This window comes from Brugia malayi, assembly GCF_000002995.4.
Source record: "Brugia malayi strain FR3 genome assembly, contig: Bm_v4_Chr1_scaffold_001, whole genome shotgun sequence".
NCBI classification, from domain to species: Eukaryota; Metazoa; Nematoda; class Chromadorea; order Rhabditida; family Onchocercidae; genus Brugia; species Brugia malayi.
Window position 1 is genome coordinate 1,014,662 of NW_025062475.1, and position 21,569 is coordinate 1,036,230.

A 21,569-nucleotide genomic window follows, 5' to 3' on the forward strand; every position below is an offset into this window, starting at 1 on the left:
AAATTTCAAACAAACCATTTCTCATCTTCATTATTATTTACAAATGTGTCGCAATTTTTTGAAATCTGCAATACTTTGTGCTGCTTTATAACTTAGTTTATTTATAAGTATAGAAATGAAGAAATGTGCAAGAAAAATTTTTAATCCAAGAATAAATATCCAAATGATTGTTGGTGCAAGAAAATATTTATGTTTAAATCACATCTAACGAAATAATAAAGAACCATATATTGTATCACAAAGACGATTCAATGAAAATTTTAAGGAGGATACTACAGTAATCCATTCCAATGAAAAGTTCATTGTTTCACGTTGCAAAAACCTAAGTTGTGATAAAACATCACTTAGATCACCGTTTTTTACTAATAAACTAAAATATGTTGCCATTTCCGATACCACTTCAGCTGTTGGATCTGAAAAAAAAAATACTTATTAAAAGCATTTGTAAAAGTTTTGTTTTCCTTTTTTCGTAACCGGAATTCATTTTTACACATGATTTTACTTATAAAATATGAAACGAAATGATGCTCATATTTTAATAATAAATTTCAAACGATAAAATATGCCCACTTTACTTTATTTGGAATATCCTAATAGAAAATTTTTTTACTTAATAACCAAAATTCACATTTATGCTGCTGCAATATCCGTAAAAATTCAGCTTTTACATCTTCATCTTCGAAATAATTCCGATAATCCGGATGGATGGTTGTTTTATGATACTGAAAAAAAAAGATTAATACATAATTTATCCTCGACGGTAGTCTAACTACAAATAATAACTATTTTAGATTATTTCACCACTCAATAAACTATCATCCTTAATCCAGTTTTATAGCTGCACTATGAGCAAAATATGATAGCTTTATTTGTAAAAAAAAAAAATCCACCAAACTACTCAGAAATAAAAAATTATTTTAAACTAGGTGGTATAGCTGCTTGGAATCAGGAAAAGCAGAGTGAAATTAGAAATATATCAACAAACGGTTAAATTAATAAAAAGGAAATTACAGCATTAGCAGTGTTATTTTGTAAATGAATAATATATGAAACTACCCGACGATTTCGTCTACTTTCTTTAAGTGACTTCTTTAGTGCCAACTCTAAAGCAATATCTTCTTCATTCTTTATTTTTTTCTTTCCAATATGTTGCTGTCCTTTGCTTTTCACAGAAAAAAATTGTGTTAGCGTATTTCTGTTTATGGGTTGCTCATCGACCGAAATGTTTGGTATTTCATTTAAATGTGTTAGTTGAATACCAATCTGTAAATATATTCTTTTTTTTAAAAAAAAAAAGATTAACTTATATGTAATTAACATTTCTGAATGCAAATCTTAATAGCACTGAATGCGTTGCTGTTAGCACAAGAAAAATATCTTAGTAACTTAGCAAATTTGCTGTCCTTTATCACGTGTATCAACAAAGATATCAGTAGACGTTCCCATATATATCAGTACAAAAGAATAATTGAAATAAAAAAAAAAAAAAAAAAAACTTGTAAAAAAAAGGTAAAAAGAAAAAAAAAAAGAATGCTTACTCCTCTTAAATCGCTTATAATCGGATTTATTGCTTTCATTAGTTTTTTTGCTTCTGCATGTAATACTGCTTTATTTGCAGTAGCACCGTTTACATGAGCTGTTCTTGTAATTGCATCACATTTCCCGCATCCCAAATATTTCTCTGTTACAAGAGGTGCATCTGATGCTCGAATCTGTGATGAATAATATTTAGAAAGATGTAACAATAAAACTTCCCAATCATTTAAAAAAAAAAAAAAAAAAAAAAAAAACCTCGAACAATCATTTATTTACCAGTAATCTAAGAGTAATGGTAGATGCAGTCATTCGGGCTATATGAAGTTTTTTTTCCAATTCTGAGCACATTTTTCCAAGAAATTCCATTACTTCATCTTCCTGAAATATTTCGAAAAAATTTCCCTCCAAAATACAATTCAATCAGTTCGGTAAAGCTTAAAAACAACAAAAGATGATAGATGAAAAACTTTCGCACTTTTGTAAACCGGATCCCATAATTTATATCGCACGAAATAGATTTGCGAACAACTTTTTCCAAAAAATTCCTTTCTTTATCCACTCCTCTACACATATTGTATATCTGAAAGTGTAGAAAATTAAAGAATAAAAATAACTAGTCAGAGACAAATATAAATTTGTAACTTTATATTATCTTTTGGTTCATAGTAAAAATTTTTTCAGAATCAATCAGAATTTTAACTGAGGAATAATTCAATATTTGAACTATTGTAATATTCTATTTCTAAACTTATCAATATTTTGATCTAAGTGTATAACACTTTTAGTTGAAGAGAAATATAATCGAGTACATTTCATCTACAACATAAGCAAACATAATTATTTGATTTTTCTTTCGAAGCTAACCTGAGTTCCTATTTTTTCACCAAGAACATTTTGCAAACGATTAATGGGCACTTTCTGCAAATCCTCACATAAATTCATCTCCCCAAACGCACTGAAAAAATTTCCAATTTCAATTAAATTTGTAAAATTGTTAATTTTGATCGAAAATATTATTCAAGTTTTGTTAATAAGATAGATGATCCCTATCACAAAATAATAAATTGCTACTTTTTAAGTTTTGCGCAAATATTGTAGCCAATTCCGGGTAAAGATGAAATTTTTTCTTTTTTGATCAATTCGTCAATATCACCCACTTTAATCATAAATTGGCCATTCGGCTTTGCATGCCGAGTTGCTATACGAGCTATTAACATTGTATTTCCTAAATGCACTTTTAATACAAATTATATTAATAATTCTTTCAAATGGACTAATTCATCATTAGAATAAGAAAATTTCGTAAAGATAACAATAATAAAATAATGCAGCTTTCTGTGCAGAAAATAACCTACTAATTACTGCACCTTTTCCAAGAACAATCATTTTTTTTTTTTTTTTTTTCAACAATTTTTAACTTACCAATACCAACAGAAGCATTACAGCCTGTTTTAGTTAAAATTTCACTTCGTATTACAGATATAATCTCCATTACATTTGCTATATGCATCTCCTTACATAAGCTTTCCAAATCAACATACATCTCATCGCAACTTACAGCACGAATACTTAGCGTATACCTAAAATTATCAACTAATGTTAAAAAATTAACCTGTAAAAAAAAAATAAACAACACACACGATGAAGATAATATCCCGTTGCTCATAAGCAGCAATGGTGGTAGCATAAGACACTTCAAGTCAAAATCCATTGTTATATATATAGCATACTAAGCCAGCTTCCTTAATTAATAATACTTAAATCTTCAATGGCTCATAATTTAATAACCAAAAATATGTGTCGTTTTTTTCAAGTACTGAATATGTCTAAATAAATATTAATAGATAAGCATATTCAGTAACCAACCCTGATAAAACTGCATAAATTTCCTTCGAAATGTGTCGATAATCGTCGAATTGATAAGGAAGACAAATGAGATCTGGACATACTTTCCGAGCTTCCTTAATAAAACAACCATTACGAACACCTCGTGTTCGAGCTTCATAACTGCATGATGCAATTTCAGACATACCAGCACCCTCTGTACCCTAAAAGTATAAAACAATCAATAATGTAAAAAAAAAAAGAAACAAAGAAAAAATACTAATAAAATAATATGCCTTATCAGGCAGTAAATCAAATCAAAGCAAAATATATTTTCTTAAATTTTTTTTTTATTTTCTAAATAAATACCAAACAGTTGCATCACTAAAACAAATGTGTGAATGATCAAAACAATCTCAAACTACTGATTTTATCAAATATATGTGAAGATTACTCTTGAATGAGTAATTGCCACTGGTTTCCCAATTAATTCTGGATGAGTTCTTAATGCTACCGATACAAAGAAACAATCCAGATCGATATGACAAATGGTTTCTTTTGGAGAACTAAAAAATTGAAATAATTTCTCTTATAGGAACACATGTAACATGTAACGGCATAAAAAATTTGCTGCCTTACATATCTACAAACAGAAATTATTCAATGATACAGTTTACAGCCATTTTTTGCAAACATTGCATAAAATCTTACTAACGTGTTTACAGTGTAGATACAGGAACAAATGCTGTAGGCGTAAGAATTAGCTTTTATGTAGTAAAATGCAAACAAATCAGGCTGCTTACTTAGCAAAGTTCTCATCAACCAAATGCTGTAGGCGTATCCGTGAAGGAAAATTATTAGTTTGATTTTCTCTTAGCTCGTTTACATAATGCTTCATTTCCTGCGCCAAAGTTGAAATTAAATGCAGACGAGATCTACAATTGATCATTATTATAATCAATATGAAATTATGAGCGAGAAAAAAGTATGTTTTTTTTTTTTTTTTTCATATGTTCTTTTCTGGAAAGAAACTTAAGTCCCAAATTGACATGAAAAGAATAAATGGCAAAATGCGTAGCTACAAGTTTCGGTAGTTAAAAAACGAAAAAATCATCAACTTTTTAAAATTATTTGTACTGCCTATAAAAGCTTGTTCCATTATTTTTTTTACTACAGATTTCAAGAATTAAGTATTATTTCTAAGTCAATGATCAAGAATAAGGGAGCTTTACCTTTCATAAAAGTTATTCACAAAATTTGGATCATTCGCAGCACATTGTGCTACTTTTGAGGTGCCAAAATTTCCAACTGCAAGACGTTTTGCTACGGCTGTTTGCAGTGCGCCATCTTTATACAATAAATAATCGTCTTCACGTAATCGAATTCCCGCATTCACACTGCAAATACGAAAATTTTTTCACTGAATAATCTGGAAATTAAGTCGTATACAGAAAATGATTGCTTAACAACAAAATATTTGCTACAATGAATTGACAAAATAAGTTTTGATATTAAATAAATTAAAAAAGAATTGATAGAAATAAGTAGCGAATATTTTATCAAGTAACCTATCAGTAAGCCATCTTGGATGAATGATTTTTTCTCCCTTTCGAAGTTTCTTCACTTTATCAGTGGCTAAATGAGTGGCGATTGTATAGGTTGTAGTGCCATATTTGTAGTAAATATGAAATTCTCCACCATGCAAATGTATTAACTTTCGTAATTCTGCTGCTGGTGGATCTAAATTTTTGCACACATTACGTTTTGGAAATTCATCTGTATATACATATATATACATATATATATATATATATATATATATATAGATTTTAATAAGAGGAACAATGTCATCTGTGAATATTATAAGTACGTACGGAATTCAAAAAATTATCCGTTTTTTTCCTATAAAAATACTAGTTGCGTTTATTGCTTTCAGTCTATTTACTGTCAACCTATATAAACACCAACAAATTGCTTTGGATTTTTTTTGTATTAGCACGTCTACGGAAAGTGCACACGTCCGTATTTTTAATTCATCCGTAAGAAACTACTCTCGTGATTTCCATTCGTCATCATAGTTTTCAACAAACAATGTTGCCTCTCATTTCTCTAGGAAAGAATAAAAAGAATCACCTGTATAACCATTAACGAAAATTGAGATGCCTTTAAAAATACAGGAAATATTCTCGTGCTTATCCAATACATTTACCTGATACTGAAGTTTAGCTTTTTTCGTTTTCATGTAATTCTGCTGAAAATTGAACAAAATTATCTTATAGAACGAAGTTAGTAATAACGAAGCAAAACAATGGTAAACGAATGAAATTGTATTGATAGTGCCATTACAAACAGTTACAACTATTTAAAAATATTCAGACAACTTTCTAGTTCAATTTACAAAATTCCAAATTTTTGTAAAGTCACTACATATGAAGTATAACTTGCCAAATATTACATTTTGAATAACGGTTTATAGAGATAACGGTTTGATTACTTACTTTGATCCAAAAACTTTAGGAAAAAAAAAATTTCAAAGTAACGAGTGAATGCCTTAATGTCCTATTTTGCAGAGACACAATTCAAAGATTATACCAATCAAAACTCGAATATACATGTTTCATGAAAAAAGAGCATATTAATTTCTTAAATTTTAACTTACCCATTGTTCAGCACGGCTTTCATCTCCTTCAGTACAATTTTCCTCACCATTACAATACATTCGAAATTATACCTTTAAAAGAAAAATAAAGTGAAATAACGCACAACTGAAACTAACAACTTAACAACTATTACGCAGAATTTCTTTTAGCATTGCGAATTTGTCAAATGACATGTTTTTTCCCTTTTTTTTTTGCGTTTTTCACTTTTTGCATATTCCTATAAGTTGAAACTTTTATAATTATCTCATGTCCAGAAGGTCAATTTATCACATTTATTATTTATAAAGTGTCACCAAGCACTTTTCGTTTTTTTTTTCATAGCACCGTCACTCTTAATCTCTTGTTTTTACAGACTAAATCTTCCAACTGTTGTGTCAGTTTTGTAATTAACATTTGTTTTTCGAAATTTGATAAAGCAAAGTAGTTTGAAGTAAAAATAAGTAAGTAAAAATAAGTAAAAGTAGAAGTAAATAAAAAGTAAAAGTAAGCAAAGTGATTTTAAAGTTTACGAGGCAAAAAAACGAAATTCAAAAAAGTGCCAACAATAACCGAACAATGTCATTTGCGCAATATGACGTTCATTTGACGTACGAGCCGCTATGTGGTTGTCGTAACTTACGTGGGGAAACTTTATTACAAGCACATTTCTTGATATCGGAAGTGATTAAGTCATCCATTGAAGAAGAAATAAATTGTTGAGAAAAAAGAAAAAATTATTTGATTCTGTTTAAATTAAAAATGAAACAAACAATTTTAGTTTACATTGTAACAATGACTTATTTGTAAATTGCTTTACGCTGAAATATAATTTTATCACTTCGACTGTAAATTTTAAATTTTAATTCGATTTAATGGAAGCAAATAGTAGAAATATAATCAAATAAGAGTTTATAGAAGAATTTTTCTATACAGAGAATTTTGTATGTTTGGATGATATTTTTTAATTAGTGAAATTTATTAAATTAAACTAGTTACTTTGATGTAAGTAAGAGAGAGGGAAAGGGAGAGGAAGAAAGAGAGAGAAAGAGAAAGGGAAAGGGAGAATTTATGAAGTTTTAAATTTCATTTATTCAATAATAATTATAACTGATTCATACAATTGAGAAAAAGGAGCAATTATTGATTAACATATAATGCAATAATAAGAAGTTTAATATATTTATTAATGTTTCAGTTATTATTTTATAATGCAATGTTTCTTGTAAAGATAAATGGAGATGATAGTACTATTTTTTTTTTTTTTTTTTGTTAGTTTAATTTAACTTAGTTGAATTTAATTGATTACGATTATTAGTTAAGTTGAGGATTCAATTATATCGTCGTATTTTTATTTAGTAAAATTTATTAATTATGAATCAATTTTTTAATCCTTTTAATTATGTTAATTTCACATATATTAAAATCATTTATTTTTGCAGTAAAAATTGTGTTTCTTCAAAAGCCATCAAATAATTGCTTTTCAGTTGGTAATGGAAAAAATTAGATGAACGATGAGTTCAAGTAAAAGTTATGTCAGGTAACTTCATAAGAATTTTCACATTTCACAATTTCAGTATCATTTATATATTTAAAAATGACGTGAAGAGCCTAGGCTACAAGAAGAAATAATTAATAGACTAATAGAAATGTACTAAAAGTAAGTTATATGAACAAGAAATGTTGATTTAATACAGATTTTTGGTATAAGTTTAATAGATTAAGCTAATCATTCTGCAGGAAATTAAATTGCACGGGATCTAAGCTGGAAAATTTAAATTTGGATAGATTAAGTATTGTAGAGGATGATAATTTTTTCTAATAAATCAATTTCTAATGAACATAAATTTTTATGCAATGAAAATAAAATATATCCTTACTCAAATGTGTTTTTTGCTTTTTTATTTTTTGAAGTCAAAATTACTGTAAAATCTAGGAATGTTATTGATTAAATAATGTGAAACTTTTTTTTTTACTTTACAATTTGAACATTCTAAGAAAAGTTCTTTTTTTTGAAAAAATAGTTGAAGTTGTACATGATATTTTATTTTAGATAAATTATTTCAGTGAATATTTGTTCTAATGTTGCAAGTAAAAATTATTATTAGCTTTAATCATTGATAAGATAATATTTGACGAAATTGTCTGTATAACTCTAAATTAAATAATCTCAACTTGTCTGATTGAAAAAAAAGACTTCAATGAAATTAACTCATTTCATTTCTTATCATTTCAACAGTAAATACTTTGAATTTTATGATGACATTTTAATAAACATTAAAATCTATTATGTACATTTATGTTCCATAAATATTACATATGTAACGACTGATTATCATTTTGCATAAAAATCTGAGTTTATAAAGAGCAAAAAAAAAAAAAAAAAAAAAGAAAGTAAAAATAAAAGTTTGATTAGACTGAAGAATTAATTTATATTTATCAAGCTAAACAGTTAGTTTGTTATTATCTTACAATTGTGTCTTATAGAAAAGACACTTAAAACACCGTTTGTTATAATATTTATCATTTGCTAACATCTATCATATCAGTCCTTATCATCTTCTGCGGTGGTTCAGAGATTATCCTTTTTTCCCGGATATTTGGACATTCATAAAAATTTCCTGTCTGAACAAATAATTTCAAAAACTTTATTCTTCAGCAAGTATATGTTTATCAAGATTTTTGCAATAAGTTTATTTGTCTATAGAAAAAATCAGAGGTCGGAGGTCAAGAGGTTAGAGAACAGGCTTATTACTCTAGAACGAAGAACTGAACTTATGCTCGTGCAGGAAAGAAAAGATCAAGATGAATATCTGACTGTCGAGTTGGTAAATAGTTTCATTTTAATTAGTCGTGAAGGACTTTTCTTTTCTTGGACTTCGCCGGGGTGGATTAAGTCATACCAATTATTTCTTTAAGTGACGTAATAACGTAAACACATCCTACGTTGCGTGAACACAATAAGAATTTGTGCTACAACGATGTGTTGTAGTCACGTAAGTTTAAGTTTGAATACGGTAGCGAACGATTCTGTGACTGTTAAGGAGGCGAGATGAAGAGTTGAAGCAGGAAGAGTAGTTCAAGAGTTCCTGCTGCTCTGAGTTAGGGTAGGTGAAGGACGGGGAGGGAGGTCAAAGGTGAGAGTATACTTTGGCTTATTGTAAGGATTATGTTGAATTGAAGTGGAGAGCTATTAGAAATGAAATTTATGCGATAAATGAAGAACACAAAATGAATTACCAATTTTGTCGCATGGATTACATTTCTCGTTACACTAATTGGAATTGTTATTTGAAGACATATTGTATATAAAGTATGTATTGTTATTCAATCATTATGTAGTTGTGAGCTTTGTGGAGATAAATTTCACTGCTTAATATTATTTTATTTGAATAGGGTTTTGAGTTCTTGATTACCATTTAATATGTTTCTTTTGGGTAGGTTTTCGGATTCTGAATATTTTGATGGTTCTGGGCTGTAAGAAATTTCTATAGATGTTTGTAAATGTAAAAGTAAATGTGAAGGAAAAAATAGTTTGATTGTGAAAATTGTAAATATCTATTTGAGCATGTCTGTATGAAGGTTTTGAGTTTCTAATGTTGCTGCATTGTCCAGTGATTCACTGCAATATGTTTCATACTGACATTGTTCAATTTTTTACACTCAGAAGAGTTTTAGATCATTTTGCCTAGTTCGAGCACTTTCAAAACACTTCCCTTGGTTCAAGCTTGATCTGATCAAAAGAGTAAAATCTTGATCAATTAATCGAAGGAACAACTTCATCTTTTGTTCTGCACTTCTTCCCTATCACGACTTTTTTTTATTTATTTATTTGTTTTTTTTCGGAACATAATGACTGTGACTTTGTATGATTGGCTCGAATTTTTCTAGAACAGTTGATATTTTCAAGAAAATGTAATTGATTTAATTGCAAACAGTAAAGCAGGTCTAAAATAGTTTTTGTCATTCCTAATGTTTTTTTTTTCGGTGGAGAAGAATGCTCGTCGTTGGACATTCTTTTATAGTTCGGCAAAAATATTGAAGTTTTTAAAGCTTCGCGAAGAAAATGAATTTCCAGGCGTTATCACCAAGTTCGCAATATCATTGTTTTATTGGTCAAAATGAGTGAACAGAAACCCGCACAACAGAAAATTTCACTAATATCATCTGATAATGAGACATTCGAAGTGGATCGGAATGTGATCCGATTGTCAACCACGATCAATACGATGCTTCAAGGTGAAGTGACAATAAATGGCGATGAATTAGTCAAACCACACACGCTAGTCGAATGCTAAAATTAGAGATATATAACAGACGGTCTCCATCTCAGTTTTTCCGCAAAATCATTTTCATTCTATGAATTTTAGAGCTTATATAATAGATTTTTGACGTGCATATATTACACCTAGTTTTTATTTCGATACATCTCACATTGCAATTCTTGACATGCATATTTAATTATAGATTTGGGAATGGATAATCAAGATGGCGGAGATATTGATATGGTTGAGGGTATTCCGTTACAAAGCGTGAACTCAGCTATTCTGAAAAAGGTTGAGAAGAAGAAAAGCATTTTCAAAATTATTAATATCATATTTAGAAAAATGTATTTGGAAATATTTGTAATATATGAAAGACACATAAACATGTTCGTAGGTTAACGAACATATTTATGCGTAAAAATCGATCCGAATTTGTCACAAATTGCAAGTTGAGGAGACTTGATGACAGTTTTTGTGAAATTTCTCCTCGCCCTTATAAGCCGGCCGAAATTACATGCTTTAAAAAATGTGATTATCAGTTCCTTATATATAGCCGGAATTTGCGACGTGTCTGGTGTTCATCTGCTCACATCTCAGAGTTTAAAAGAAGTTTAGTTGGTCCTAAATTTTCTTATTTATCTGTTTATTTATTTATTCATTTGTACGATGACATTATCATAGGTTATTCACTGGTGTGAATACCATAAAGATGATCCGATTCCCCCAGAAGATAATGATAACAAGGAGAAGCGCACTGACGACATTTCATCGTGGGATGTTGAATTTCTTAAAGTTGATCAGGGCACATTGTTCGAACTCATTCTGGCAAGTTTTTAGTTCCTTTCATCGGATTGATTGTTGAGTTATGTGCTTAAGCAAATAAGGAAAAATAAATATCTTTATAGAAAATATATAAATTTATTTCAGGCAGCAAATTATTTGGACATAAAGGGGCTGCTCGATGTAACATGCAAGACGGTAGCCAATATGATTAAAGGCAAGTCACCGGAGGAGATTCGAAGGACTTTTAACATTAAAAACGACTTCACTCCAGAAGAAGAAGAACAGGTTGAGAGATTTTAAGTTATCTTTCTAATATTTGAAAAAATTGATTTCTTTTCGCACAGTATTATCAGTTTTTTTTATTTGTCGTTTTACTATAAAAAGCATGATGCGTATTTCATTTTGAGGACCAGTCTTGTGTTCATATTATTCTTCTCCACTTTTCCAAGGCTTTAAATTTATTGAGAGTTTTTTATTTCACTCAAACTATCGTCATAAAGAATTTCTAAATCGCACATTATGTCGATAGTTTAGTCAGTTCTTAATGTATCCGATCTTCGAGATCTTCAGTAGCAGATTCGACGTGATATGTTTATCTCATTCCCTTCGACTTGCTGATTCATTCTTTTAATAAAATTCTGAGGTTTAAAAAAAAGAGAAAGCAATTTTTTGAAGTTTTTTTTCAGTATACTTTAAATGATTAATTTGTTCTGACACATTCACAAATTTAATAGATTATATTTTGCAGATTCGAAAGGAAAATGCATGGTGCGAAGATTAAACTCATTTGATTCTAGCGGTCACCAAAAATGATGCTGAATAATGGAACGCTAATTTTCAGTTTCATGACTGTAAAAATGCAGTTCTATCTTATTTTTTGTTTTAACCATTGGCTGTGAAATATAACAGTCATATTTCACTCTAGTTTTTTGATTTCTTTTCAAATCAATACTTGAGTTGTATCATGCTCTTCATTTTCTTTTAATTTCTCTCTCTCTCTCTCTCTCTGTCTCTCAAATCCCCAGAAAAAAAAAAAAAAAAAAACTGATTTGAACTTTGAATGAACATTGTGACACGTGTGCTATATATGGTTTATTTCTTTCATGTATTCAATGAAACTATCGCAGTCTAAGTTTGAGGTGGCATGTATATTGTGATTATCTCAAAAAAAAAAAAAAAAAAAAAAAAAAAAAAAGAAAAAAAAAATTCCCCAAATTATAGTATTGAATGCGCACAAAATACTATGCATAACTGTTGTATTCGGTAGAAAAGCTTTGCGTTGAGAGAGTAAATAAATGTATTTCAAAACCAACAATTGCACCGGTAAGCATTGTGTTAAATTCAACTTAGATAAGGTGAAGGACTGATTGGATGTCATTTGCAATATCGGTGTTTATCAGCAGATGACAGTGTTTTAGTATGTAGTAGAAGAAGGGATACACGTTTTATCTTGTAGTTTTATGGATTATTTCACTGCAATTTATGAATTTCACACATAGGTCTTATTTTAATAAAATAGAAATGATGCATTTATCTATGCTAACAATTTGGAGAAATGATTTTGCGGTGTTTTAGATTAAGCGAGAAGAGAAATTAGTAATTGATATATTATAGAAATTATAGGAATTTTTGCACATATATAGCATTGTAGGTGATAAAAATAGATTGCACTTAAAATTTTCAGAATTAAATGATTGTAAGAGCTCAACAAATTGATTTTCTCATATTATGGGAGAAGAGATTAATGTAGATTACTAAATACAAGAAAAGTTTCATCAATTTTTCGTTTGTTAAAAATTTTATTGAAATTGAATTATGAGCTTTAATTTCATATTACTAAAAATTTTTTAAAAGTCTTAGTATTTATATTGCTAAAAGAGAGAAAAAAAAAAAGTTTAAGTGCCTTCGAAATCTTTCATTGGATAGTATCTTCCATAATTGTTCAAATGCTCTGCAAGTTCGTCACGTTGCTCTTGCAAATTTTTCGGCATTTCCTGTAAATTATGCAAAAAATTATGATAGCAAATATATGAATTTAAAAATAGGTTAAATAATTAAGTTTGATGCATTTAGATGTTTTAAGTGTTCCAATTTTTAACACATCTTTTAATTCATCAAATACTCACAGCAGTAATTTGTATTTTTCTTCATTATAACATTTTAGTCAAATTTAGATATGAAATTATTGATTAAAAATTTGCTATAAATTTATTCTCACCTTGTAAACATCATCAAACATACTTAAAATATTTGGTTTTGGTATTTTTTCGGCATACAAAAATGCCTTCATAATTTCTTTCTGTGCCTAAAAAACACACATCATTTTAAAGCTGAAATAATTTCATAAATTTGACGAAAATCATTTTAAAACTGAAATCTTTCACAAATTTGAGAGAGAGGAAAAAAAAAAAAAAAAAAAAGAACTCCTTCCTTGAATTACTTACTTTTTGTCGATATGCCATTTCTTCTTCATCATTCCACCATTCCATATTTTGAAGAACTGTACGAAATCGAACGATTGGATTATCATTCTGTTGCCAGATGTTAACTTCTTCATTTGAACTATAAATATTACTGATCAATCAATCAATCAATCAATTAAATAGATAGATAGATAAATTTGAATAATTGATAAGATTGAGATAGAAATGTAAATTTACTATTAGCATTTAAATTTAATATTACCGATAAGCAGCTGAATCATCAGACGTTGAATGATGTCCTAAACGATATGTCATAGCTTCAATAAGAATTGGCTCATTTTCCATTGCCATTTGTCTGGCTGCTTTTGTTGCATTATATACAGCAATCAAATCATTACCGTCAACCCTATATGCTAATATTTTAATTAATTAATTAATAATTTCTTTCTTTATTTACTTTGCAAATTGTTATTTTATTCAACATTTATCTTTTATCAAACAATGATTATTCCATTTCTCTAATAAACAATTTAATTTTTTAAAAGTTATTTTAATAATAAATAAATTCTTTTTTAAGATAAAAAGGAAAAAAAAAAGTGTTAGACATTAGAAGAAATAATTATTTGTTAAATCAAAAAAAAATAAATAAATAAATAAATGAGAGACTGTAAAGGAGATACCGTATCACATGAATACCGTATCCAATAGCTTTACCAGCAATACCGTCACCGCCGTATTGTTCCGTTGTTGGTGTACTAATTGCATAACCATTATTACGGCAAAAAAATATTACTGGACATTTCTGAAATTTTTTTTAATAATTATTTATAAATTAATTGAGAAACATACTTCAAAATTTTCATTAAACAAATAATCATTTACTCTTACCAAAAAAAAAAAATTTCAAATAAATAATTTCTGTTTTACATTTGTTTATCTAATTTCTATCTGTTTATCTAATTTCTATCTTTTGAAAAATAAATAAACTTAACTTTGATTTTAAATAATTAAATGTATAAATCAAATTACTTCATAAATTGTTAAATTTTATCACTAACAAGCGTCGAAGCCATATTCATTGCACCATGTGCATCACCTTCTGATGCTGCACCTTCACCAAAATATGCTAACACTATTCGTCCATTTTTCTCTCTAAAAATACACACACACACTAATTAGTATCTTTCCGGAAATAATATATTTCCGGAAATTCAATTAGGTTTCTGAGGACATGGCGCTAAGTAATTTAATATTAAAATTTGACATTCTAAATTCTGTTACTTAATAAAAAAAAAACGAGTACTTATCATCATATCAGTGTGAAAAATTTTCTGCATTATCTTATCAGCAAATACAAATCGCAAAAAAAAAGAAGAAAAAAAAAACTAAATAATAATTAATAGTTATCAATAACGATTCTATGAAGATTTATTACGGTTATTATAATCACACTTATCACTTATTATAATTTGAGCTAAATAAATTATATAAATTAGTGAATTGATTAAATTATTTTTATTTATTATTTAAAAAAAAAGTTTTTTTTTTTAATTTATAAATTTAGAATATAGTAACATTTAATTGAACCTTTTAAATGCATAAGCAGAACCAACAGCTTGTGGTAATTGTGTAGCTAATGTTGATGAAATTGTCACAAAATGATGTTCTGATGAACCATAATGTATTGGCATTTGCTTTCCACCACCTTAAATAAAACTTTCTCCTCTTTTTCTTTTTTTTTTAAAAAAAAAAAAGAACAAAATGTAATTAAAAAAATGCTTCAAATAAACTATTAATTATTAAATTAATCATAAAACAAAAATTAAATTAATTCTTCTAATATCTATACTATAAATTAAAAAAGTAAAATTAACAACTGTTATATTATTTCATTTTTTTTTTTTTTTTTTTTCAACTGTTAATTTGTTATTTATTATTTGTTAAATTTATACTTTCTATTTAATTGTCAATTGTTAAATTTAATAAAATATGACTGAGAGAGAGAGAGAGGAAGAAAAGATTATCAAAGGTTAATATTTTTTAATTTTATATAAATAATTTTACCAATATCTTTAGCATTTCCATAACATTGATGCATAAAATTTTCCAAAGGAAAGCCTCGATATAGTAATGAGCCAGTTTCACGATATTGGCCATAGATTAGATCTGTATCTTCTAAAGCTGCTGTTGAACCAATTTGTGCAGCCTTAAAAAAAAAAATGCTTGATTAACATTTTTTTTATTAAATTAAATTTAGGTCATTTTAAAATTAATTACAAAATTTGCTCTCCTTTCTTTTCTTCCTTTCTTTATTTCTTTATTTGTTTGTTTGTTTTATTCATCAAAAAAACAGTGAATTTTCATCTAATTAAAATTTTATAAATTTTATTTTTTTTTTTCAAAAAAAAAAGAATAATAAATGAAATCATATTTTAAATGAAATAAAATTCTATAATTATATACTATTCTGTTTGTTAAAATTATGCAAAATTATTCATTGAAAATGTAAACAATAATAATTTATGAAGAAGAGAGAAATTTATTATATTGCAATTTCAATTTATCAATTATTAATTAATTTTTAATACAAAGAAAACAAAAACAAAAAGGTAAACCTCTTCACCGGTATTTGTCAAATAAAATGAAATGCGTCCTTGACGTTGTGAATCGTATAAAATTTTATCCATTTGATGAAGTGTTATCATATTTTGATACATTTTTATTGCTATTTCCTTTTGAAATTTGTATGATTAATAATTAATTAGCAATTAATTGTTATTAATAAAATTAATTATTTAATTATTTACCTATTTTGCATTATTTATTTATTCGTTATCAGTTAAAAAAACTTTTGTTTTGACATTTATTAATGGCTTAAAAAAAGTGAAATTTCATTAAAGGTTTCAAATTTTTTTCACTCCATAGAGAGATGAAATCAAAATTTTAAAAGATTTTGAAATTTTTAATAGACATTTGAAAAATAATTAATTAGAAGTTTATTTATTTATTTATTTTTCTTTTTCTTTTTTTTTTTTTTTTTTTTTTTTTGTACTTATATATCATGTTTAGTAAAATTTTACTTTTGTTAAATCAAGATCATAATTAGGATCAATAAATTGTCCTTCGGAATTTGTCACCCGATATATTGGAATTGTCGGTTGATAAGTAGAAGAGATAATTTCTAATTTTTCAGTAAATTCAGCCTAAAAACAAAAAGAAAAAAAAACAAACGTTACATTTAAATTTTAGGTTTCATTTTTTTAAAAAAAAAAAAAAAAAAAAAAAAAAAAAAAACAGTTTCGATTATTTTAAAAGAATTTCGATTTTTTTTTCAAATTTATTTATTTATTTTTTTTTTTTTTTTTGATAATTAGATCCAGTTATTTCATGCTAATTTTTGTTTTGATTTTAGAAATTTAATTAAAAAAAAATTCTGAAATAGCTAATTATCTCTATTAAAGGATGATAGAATTGAATAATATATGAATTAAATTGAATGAAATTATTTTCCATTTTGTAAACTTTTGATTAGACAAACGCGCCACGCAATAGCTAAGCATTTAATTTTATATCGAAATAATTTAAAAAAAAAAAAAAAAAAAAAAAAAAAGAAACCTTTCGATGACTTAAATATTTATCAGTAAATTCATTTATCCGGAAATCTGATTTCGTATTGCAAAAGCGCAAGGAAAATGATGGAATATTTTCACGTAATGCCAACATAGATGATAATTGTGTATAAGTTTGAATAAAATATTGGCGAAATTTTGCAAGCATTTCACGTACGTAATAATGTAATTACGTAAAAATTTTTCGTAGATGAATAAATTTCGAATTCAAAGAACAAAAATTCTGGAAAATAACAAAAAAAAAAAAAAAAAAATAATATTATTTAAATTATTTATGAAAATATGACAAACAAATGTAATAGCATAAGTTAATTTCAAATGATTAAAAATATAAATTAGAAAATTTTACATTGAAATTTTTTTTTTTTTTTAAATTGAATGAATAAAAATTTTGCAAAAGGAATATTTTATTGATTGATTTAAAAAAAAAAATGAAATAAATCGAATGGCTATTATATTCAAAACATTTTTGTAATTTCAAATAATTTGTAAGCGAAATATAAATGTAAAAGAAAGACTGAATTAATTAATTTGAATTGAAATTAATCAATAGATATTATTTAGATTAGATAAATTTTGATAACTGATATAATTATCATAATTAATTTTATGAATGAAATTATTAATTTTTGAAATGATTTTTCAAAGTTAAATGAATTAAATTATATGAAAAAATTAATTTGGTAATGCAATAAATGCAAAAATAAATGTAAAAAAGTTGTTTCGTTTCAAAATTTCAATGGTTAAAGCTCACTAAAGTATGAAGAAAGAAGCATTAACAATTAAGTATTAAAAATAAATAAATAAATAAATGCCATTCAAAATTATTCTAAAATAAATAATAAATAAATATAATAAATAAATAATAAATAAATAAATAAATATAATAATAAATCTATAATAAATAAATATAATAATAAATCTATAATAAATTAATATAATAATAAATCTATAATAAATATAATAACAAATCTACAATAAATAAATCAAAATTTTTTAAATTTTTGAAAATGAATAATTTTTCTAAAAAAAAAAAAATTAAAAGTGAATTTGAATTAATTTAATTTAATTTCTAAAATTCGTTCAAATGAAAGATAAAGGTAAAATCTTTTTTTTTCCTTTTTTTTTTTTTTTTTTTTTTGGGAAGTAAACGTAAAATGAAATGTCATTGCAGAAAAAGCAATTCTATGAAATTTATTGTTTACAATACAAAAATTACATTTAAAGAGAGAGAGACAGAGATAAGAAGAAAGAGGGAGAGAGAGAGGGAGAGAGGTAGTGAAAGACTTATGACACATTGAAGAATTTCTATACGCTTTACAAATCATTTTTTTTTTTTAAAAGTTTGTGACAATATTGATTGTTAGAAGCATAGTGATAAAAATGCTAGATTAGTTTCTTTTCTCTTCTTTCTCTCTCTCTCCCTCTCTCTCTCTCTCCCTTTTTTGTCTCTCATCACTCTTTACAATTTAATTTTCATAACTGATTAAAATTACAATTTAAATTTCACAGCTGATTAGAAAAAAAAAATGCTGATTACATGAAAATTATACTGTTAAATGTACTGAAGAATTTAAAGTTACTGTGTGAGAGAGAGAGAGAGAGAGAGAGAGAGAGGAAAAGAATAAAAGAAAAAAAAAGAAAAAAGAAAAAGTAATTGCTGAAAAATGGAAGAATCATCCCATATATGAATATAAATGTTGATTTAAATAGAAGAGAAAGTACAACAAAAGAAAAAACAAAAAATTTAATGAAACTGTATGGAAAAATTGCGCCAACTGATAAAATGATAGGGTGATAATGTATTTATTAACTGATAAAATGATATTGTACTAATTGATAAGATGATAATGTGTTTATGAACTTATAAAATGATATTGTGTTAATTAATAAGATGGTAATTTATTTATTAACTGATAAAATGATATCGTACTAATTGATAAGATGATAACGTGTTTATGGACTGATTAGATGATATTACAAGCATTATGATAGCATTAAATTAAAGTAAAATTAAGATAAGAGAGTTAAATTAGAGTAAGAAACAAATGGGTTATGTGATAAAATGAAAAAAGCTATGATCAATTCTTTTTGTTTTGCTCTGATAAAATGATATTGCATAAATCTTTTGACTGATAAAAAAGATATCATTTAAAATGGATGATTTATGTGATAAAATGATTGAATATTATTGCATTTTCTCTAAAATAAAATTAAAATGGTAGAAAAGTATTAAATGTTGAATTCATTTATTTTTAAAAATTTTAGAATATCAAAATTACAAGCTAAATGTTAGGTTATTTATTTCATTTTATTTTGTTTTAAACATTAATTTTAATCTAACTGTAAGTAAACAATGAAATTATCTCATATAAATAACTGAAAAAAAATATTAATACAAGTACTACTATAAAATTTGCAAATCATTCATTTATTTTTTTTTTTTTTAATTAAAAAATTGAAGTTTTTAATATTAATCAATAAATATTAGCAGAATTTTTAAAGATGTTAAAGTAAAAGTTAAACTTTTTTTTTTTAAAAAAAAAGAAAAAATGTATTAGGAAGAAATGTTTTGATAATTTTTTAATCGTTGTTACTATTTAAATAAATGACTAAATAATTGAAATGATCTAAATTATTTTATTTTGAACCTTTCAATAATAGCAAAACTTTAATTTATCATATTTTCCATTTTAGACAAATTCAATTTCAATTTTTTTTTTTTTTTCATGTTAAATTCTAACAAACAACTAAGTAGCATTAAATTTTAGTATTAGTTCCACTGTTAATATATCATAGATATTAATAATTAATTAATTTATATTATTGAAAAAGGCAAATTTTAATATTCGAAAAAAATTTTCTCGTAATTTTTGCTTAATTTTAAACAAACATAAAAATATAATGCATAAAAAGACGATGAAAGAAGGATAATTCAGTGAAATAGTAATTTAATATCAATGATTAAATCGATGTGTAATTTCCCGATGGAATAAGCAATGGATAATTTAATGAAAATTTCTTTTTGCTTTTTTTTTTTTTTTTCAACAATCATTAAATGAGGAAAGAATTTTAATGAAATGAACTTTCTTCTATTTTCACTCTGAAAGTAAAATTTTTTACTATTACTTTTCTTGATAGCATATTTGATATTCCATTTAAGTATAACTATATCAAAATAAAAATTCATTTCAAATATAAAAATTAATTCAGTCAATTGAAGGAAAATTTTAGTTGATTCCCAGTAAAATCAATTAAAATTTAATTTGTTAGGAATTGATAAAGTAAATAAATTACTTCAAATTTTAATCAAAAAATAAAATTTTAATACAAATCCAATTGATTGATTTTAAATGAATCCTAATAGTAGTAGAATTAAATATATATATATATGATTGTTTTTTCTTGAAGACATACTTTAATTTTAATCAAAATTACAAACTTTAATGGGAATTAAATAAATTCAAATTATAAAAACTATTTTGTCTTCATTTTTTAATCATTTTTTGATCAATTTTATAAAGAATTAAGTAAATAAATCAATATAAGTATTTGTTTGTTATTAAAAGTTGAGATATAATGGAAAGCTAAAAGGTAAAAAGTAAATGTAAATAATATTGCTTTTCATTACCTTTCTTATCTTTCAAATAAATAAGTTTTATTTATTCTTTACCAGAAAACTTGAAAACTAGATTTCTCAATGCATGTATGTGTGTTTAGCAGCAAAATAAAAGTAAAAGTTAACTTTATATTTGCAAAAGTAAAGAAAATGACTTGCTATGAACAATCTTGAAATTATTTCCAATCCAATATTCATTGTCACTTTTTCTTATTTTTCATCCAAATAATCCAATATGAAGTTTAAAAATTAAAATGCTATGAATAATAATAATAATAATAATAATAATAATAGTAAGTAAGTTAACAGTTTATTTAACATTATTTAATGCTTTTAATAATTTCATTTAATATTATTTGATAAATTATCATTGTATCTACACAACAATTAATAATTAAATTATATTATTAAGAAAAATGCTTAATGATATTTTTTACCAAAAATTTTTACTAAAATCATATTGCAATATTGAATTACTTAAATATTATAAAATATTCATACTTCAATTGCAATAATTAATTAATACAAAAAAAAAAAAAAAAAAAGGATTCAATCATTTAGTTGTAGGAATGATAACGAAATGGAATGTTTTGAAAAAGAAAAAATCGCATTTATATTTCAATTATCATTGATTTGGATAATTGATCAAGTTTTTTGGACTTTAATAATCATATTTAATCAATTTTATTTATCAGTTAATGATAACAATGTAATCAATTTTAATTTCCTCATTATTCAATAATCAATAACAATTATAAATACATCTTATTGGAGATAATTGTGAAGAGATTTAGCAGTGATTATTGTTGATAAGTGATAAGAAGTGATCGAAACCATTTATTGAATTTATCAAT

At 25.5% G+C, this 21,569-nt stretch overlaps 3 protein-coding genes across 3 annotated transcripts; 1 reads left to right on the forward strand and 2 right to left on the reverse strand.

Annotated features, from left to right (window-relative positions):
- Positions 1 to 204: 204 nt before the first annotated feature.
- On the reverse strand, positions 205 to 6,079 carry Bma-rev-1 (ImpB/MucB/SamB family protein; the record flags this gene model as incomplete). The annotated part of the gene is made up of 16 exons (XM_043076163.1): positions 205 to 413; positions 629 to 722; positions 1,057 to 1,263; positions 1,539 to 1,712; positions 1,813 to 1,914; positions 2,012 to 2,116; positions 2,401 to 2,491; positions 2,608 to 2,761; positions 2,959 to 3,116; positions 3,403 to 3,584; positions 3,815 to 3,926; positions 4,164 to 4,295; positions 4,593 to 4,757; positions 4,929 to 5,100; positions 5,494 to 5,611; positions 6,020 to 6,079. 16 exons carry the CDS (start codon positions 6,077 to 6,079, stop codon positions 205 to 207), a joined length of 2,235 nt encoding a protein of 744 aa, XP_042932097.1.
- Positions 6,080 to 10,117: 4,038 nt separating this feature from the next.
- On the forward strand, positions 10,118 to 11,825 carry Bm6611 (S-phase kinase-associated protein SKR-1, putative; the record flags this gene model as incomplete). The annotated part of the gene is made up of 5 exons (XM_043076164.1): positions 10,118 to 10,235; positions 10,464 to 10,552; positions 10,943 to 11,038; positions 11,189 to 11,329; positions 11,793 to 11,825. 5 exons carry the CDS (start codon positions 10,118 to 10,120, stop codon positions 11,823 to 11,825), a joined length of 477 nt encoding a protein of 158 aa, XP_042932098.1.
- A 1,114-nt stretch (positions 11,826 to 12,939) lies between these two features.
- Bm6476 (2-oxoisovalerate dehydrogenase alpha subunit, mitochondrial precursor, putative) lies at positions 12,940 to 16,184 on the reverse strand (the record flags this gene model as incomplete). Its single annotated transcript, XM_001891547.2, has 9 exons — positions 12,940 to 13,038; positions 13,263 to 13,349; positions 13,489 to 13,606; positions 13,730 to 13,873; positions 14,148 to 14,269; positions 14,526 to 14,619; positions 15,055 to 15,172; positions 15,532 to 15,673; positions 16,083 to 16,184. 9 exons carry the CDS (start codon positions 16,182 to 16,184, stop codon positions 12,940 to 12,942), a joined length of 1,026 nt encoding a protein of 341 aa, XP_001891582.1.
- Positions 16,185 to 21,569: the final 5,385 nt, after the last annotated feature.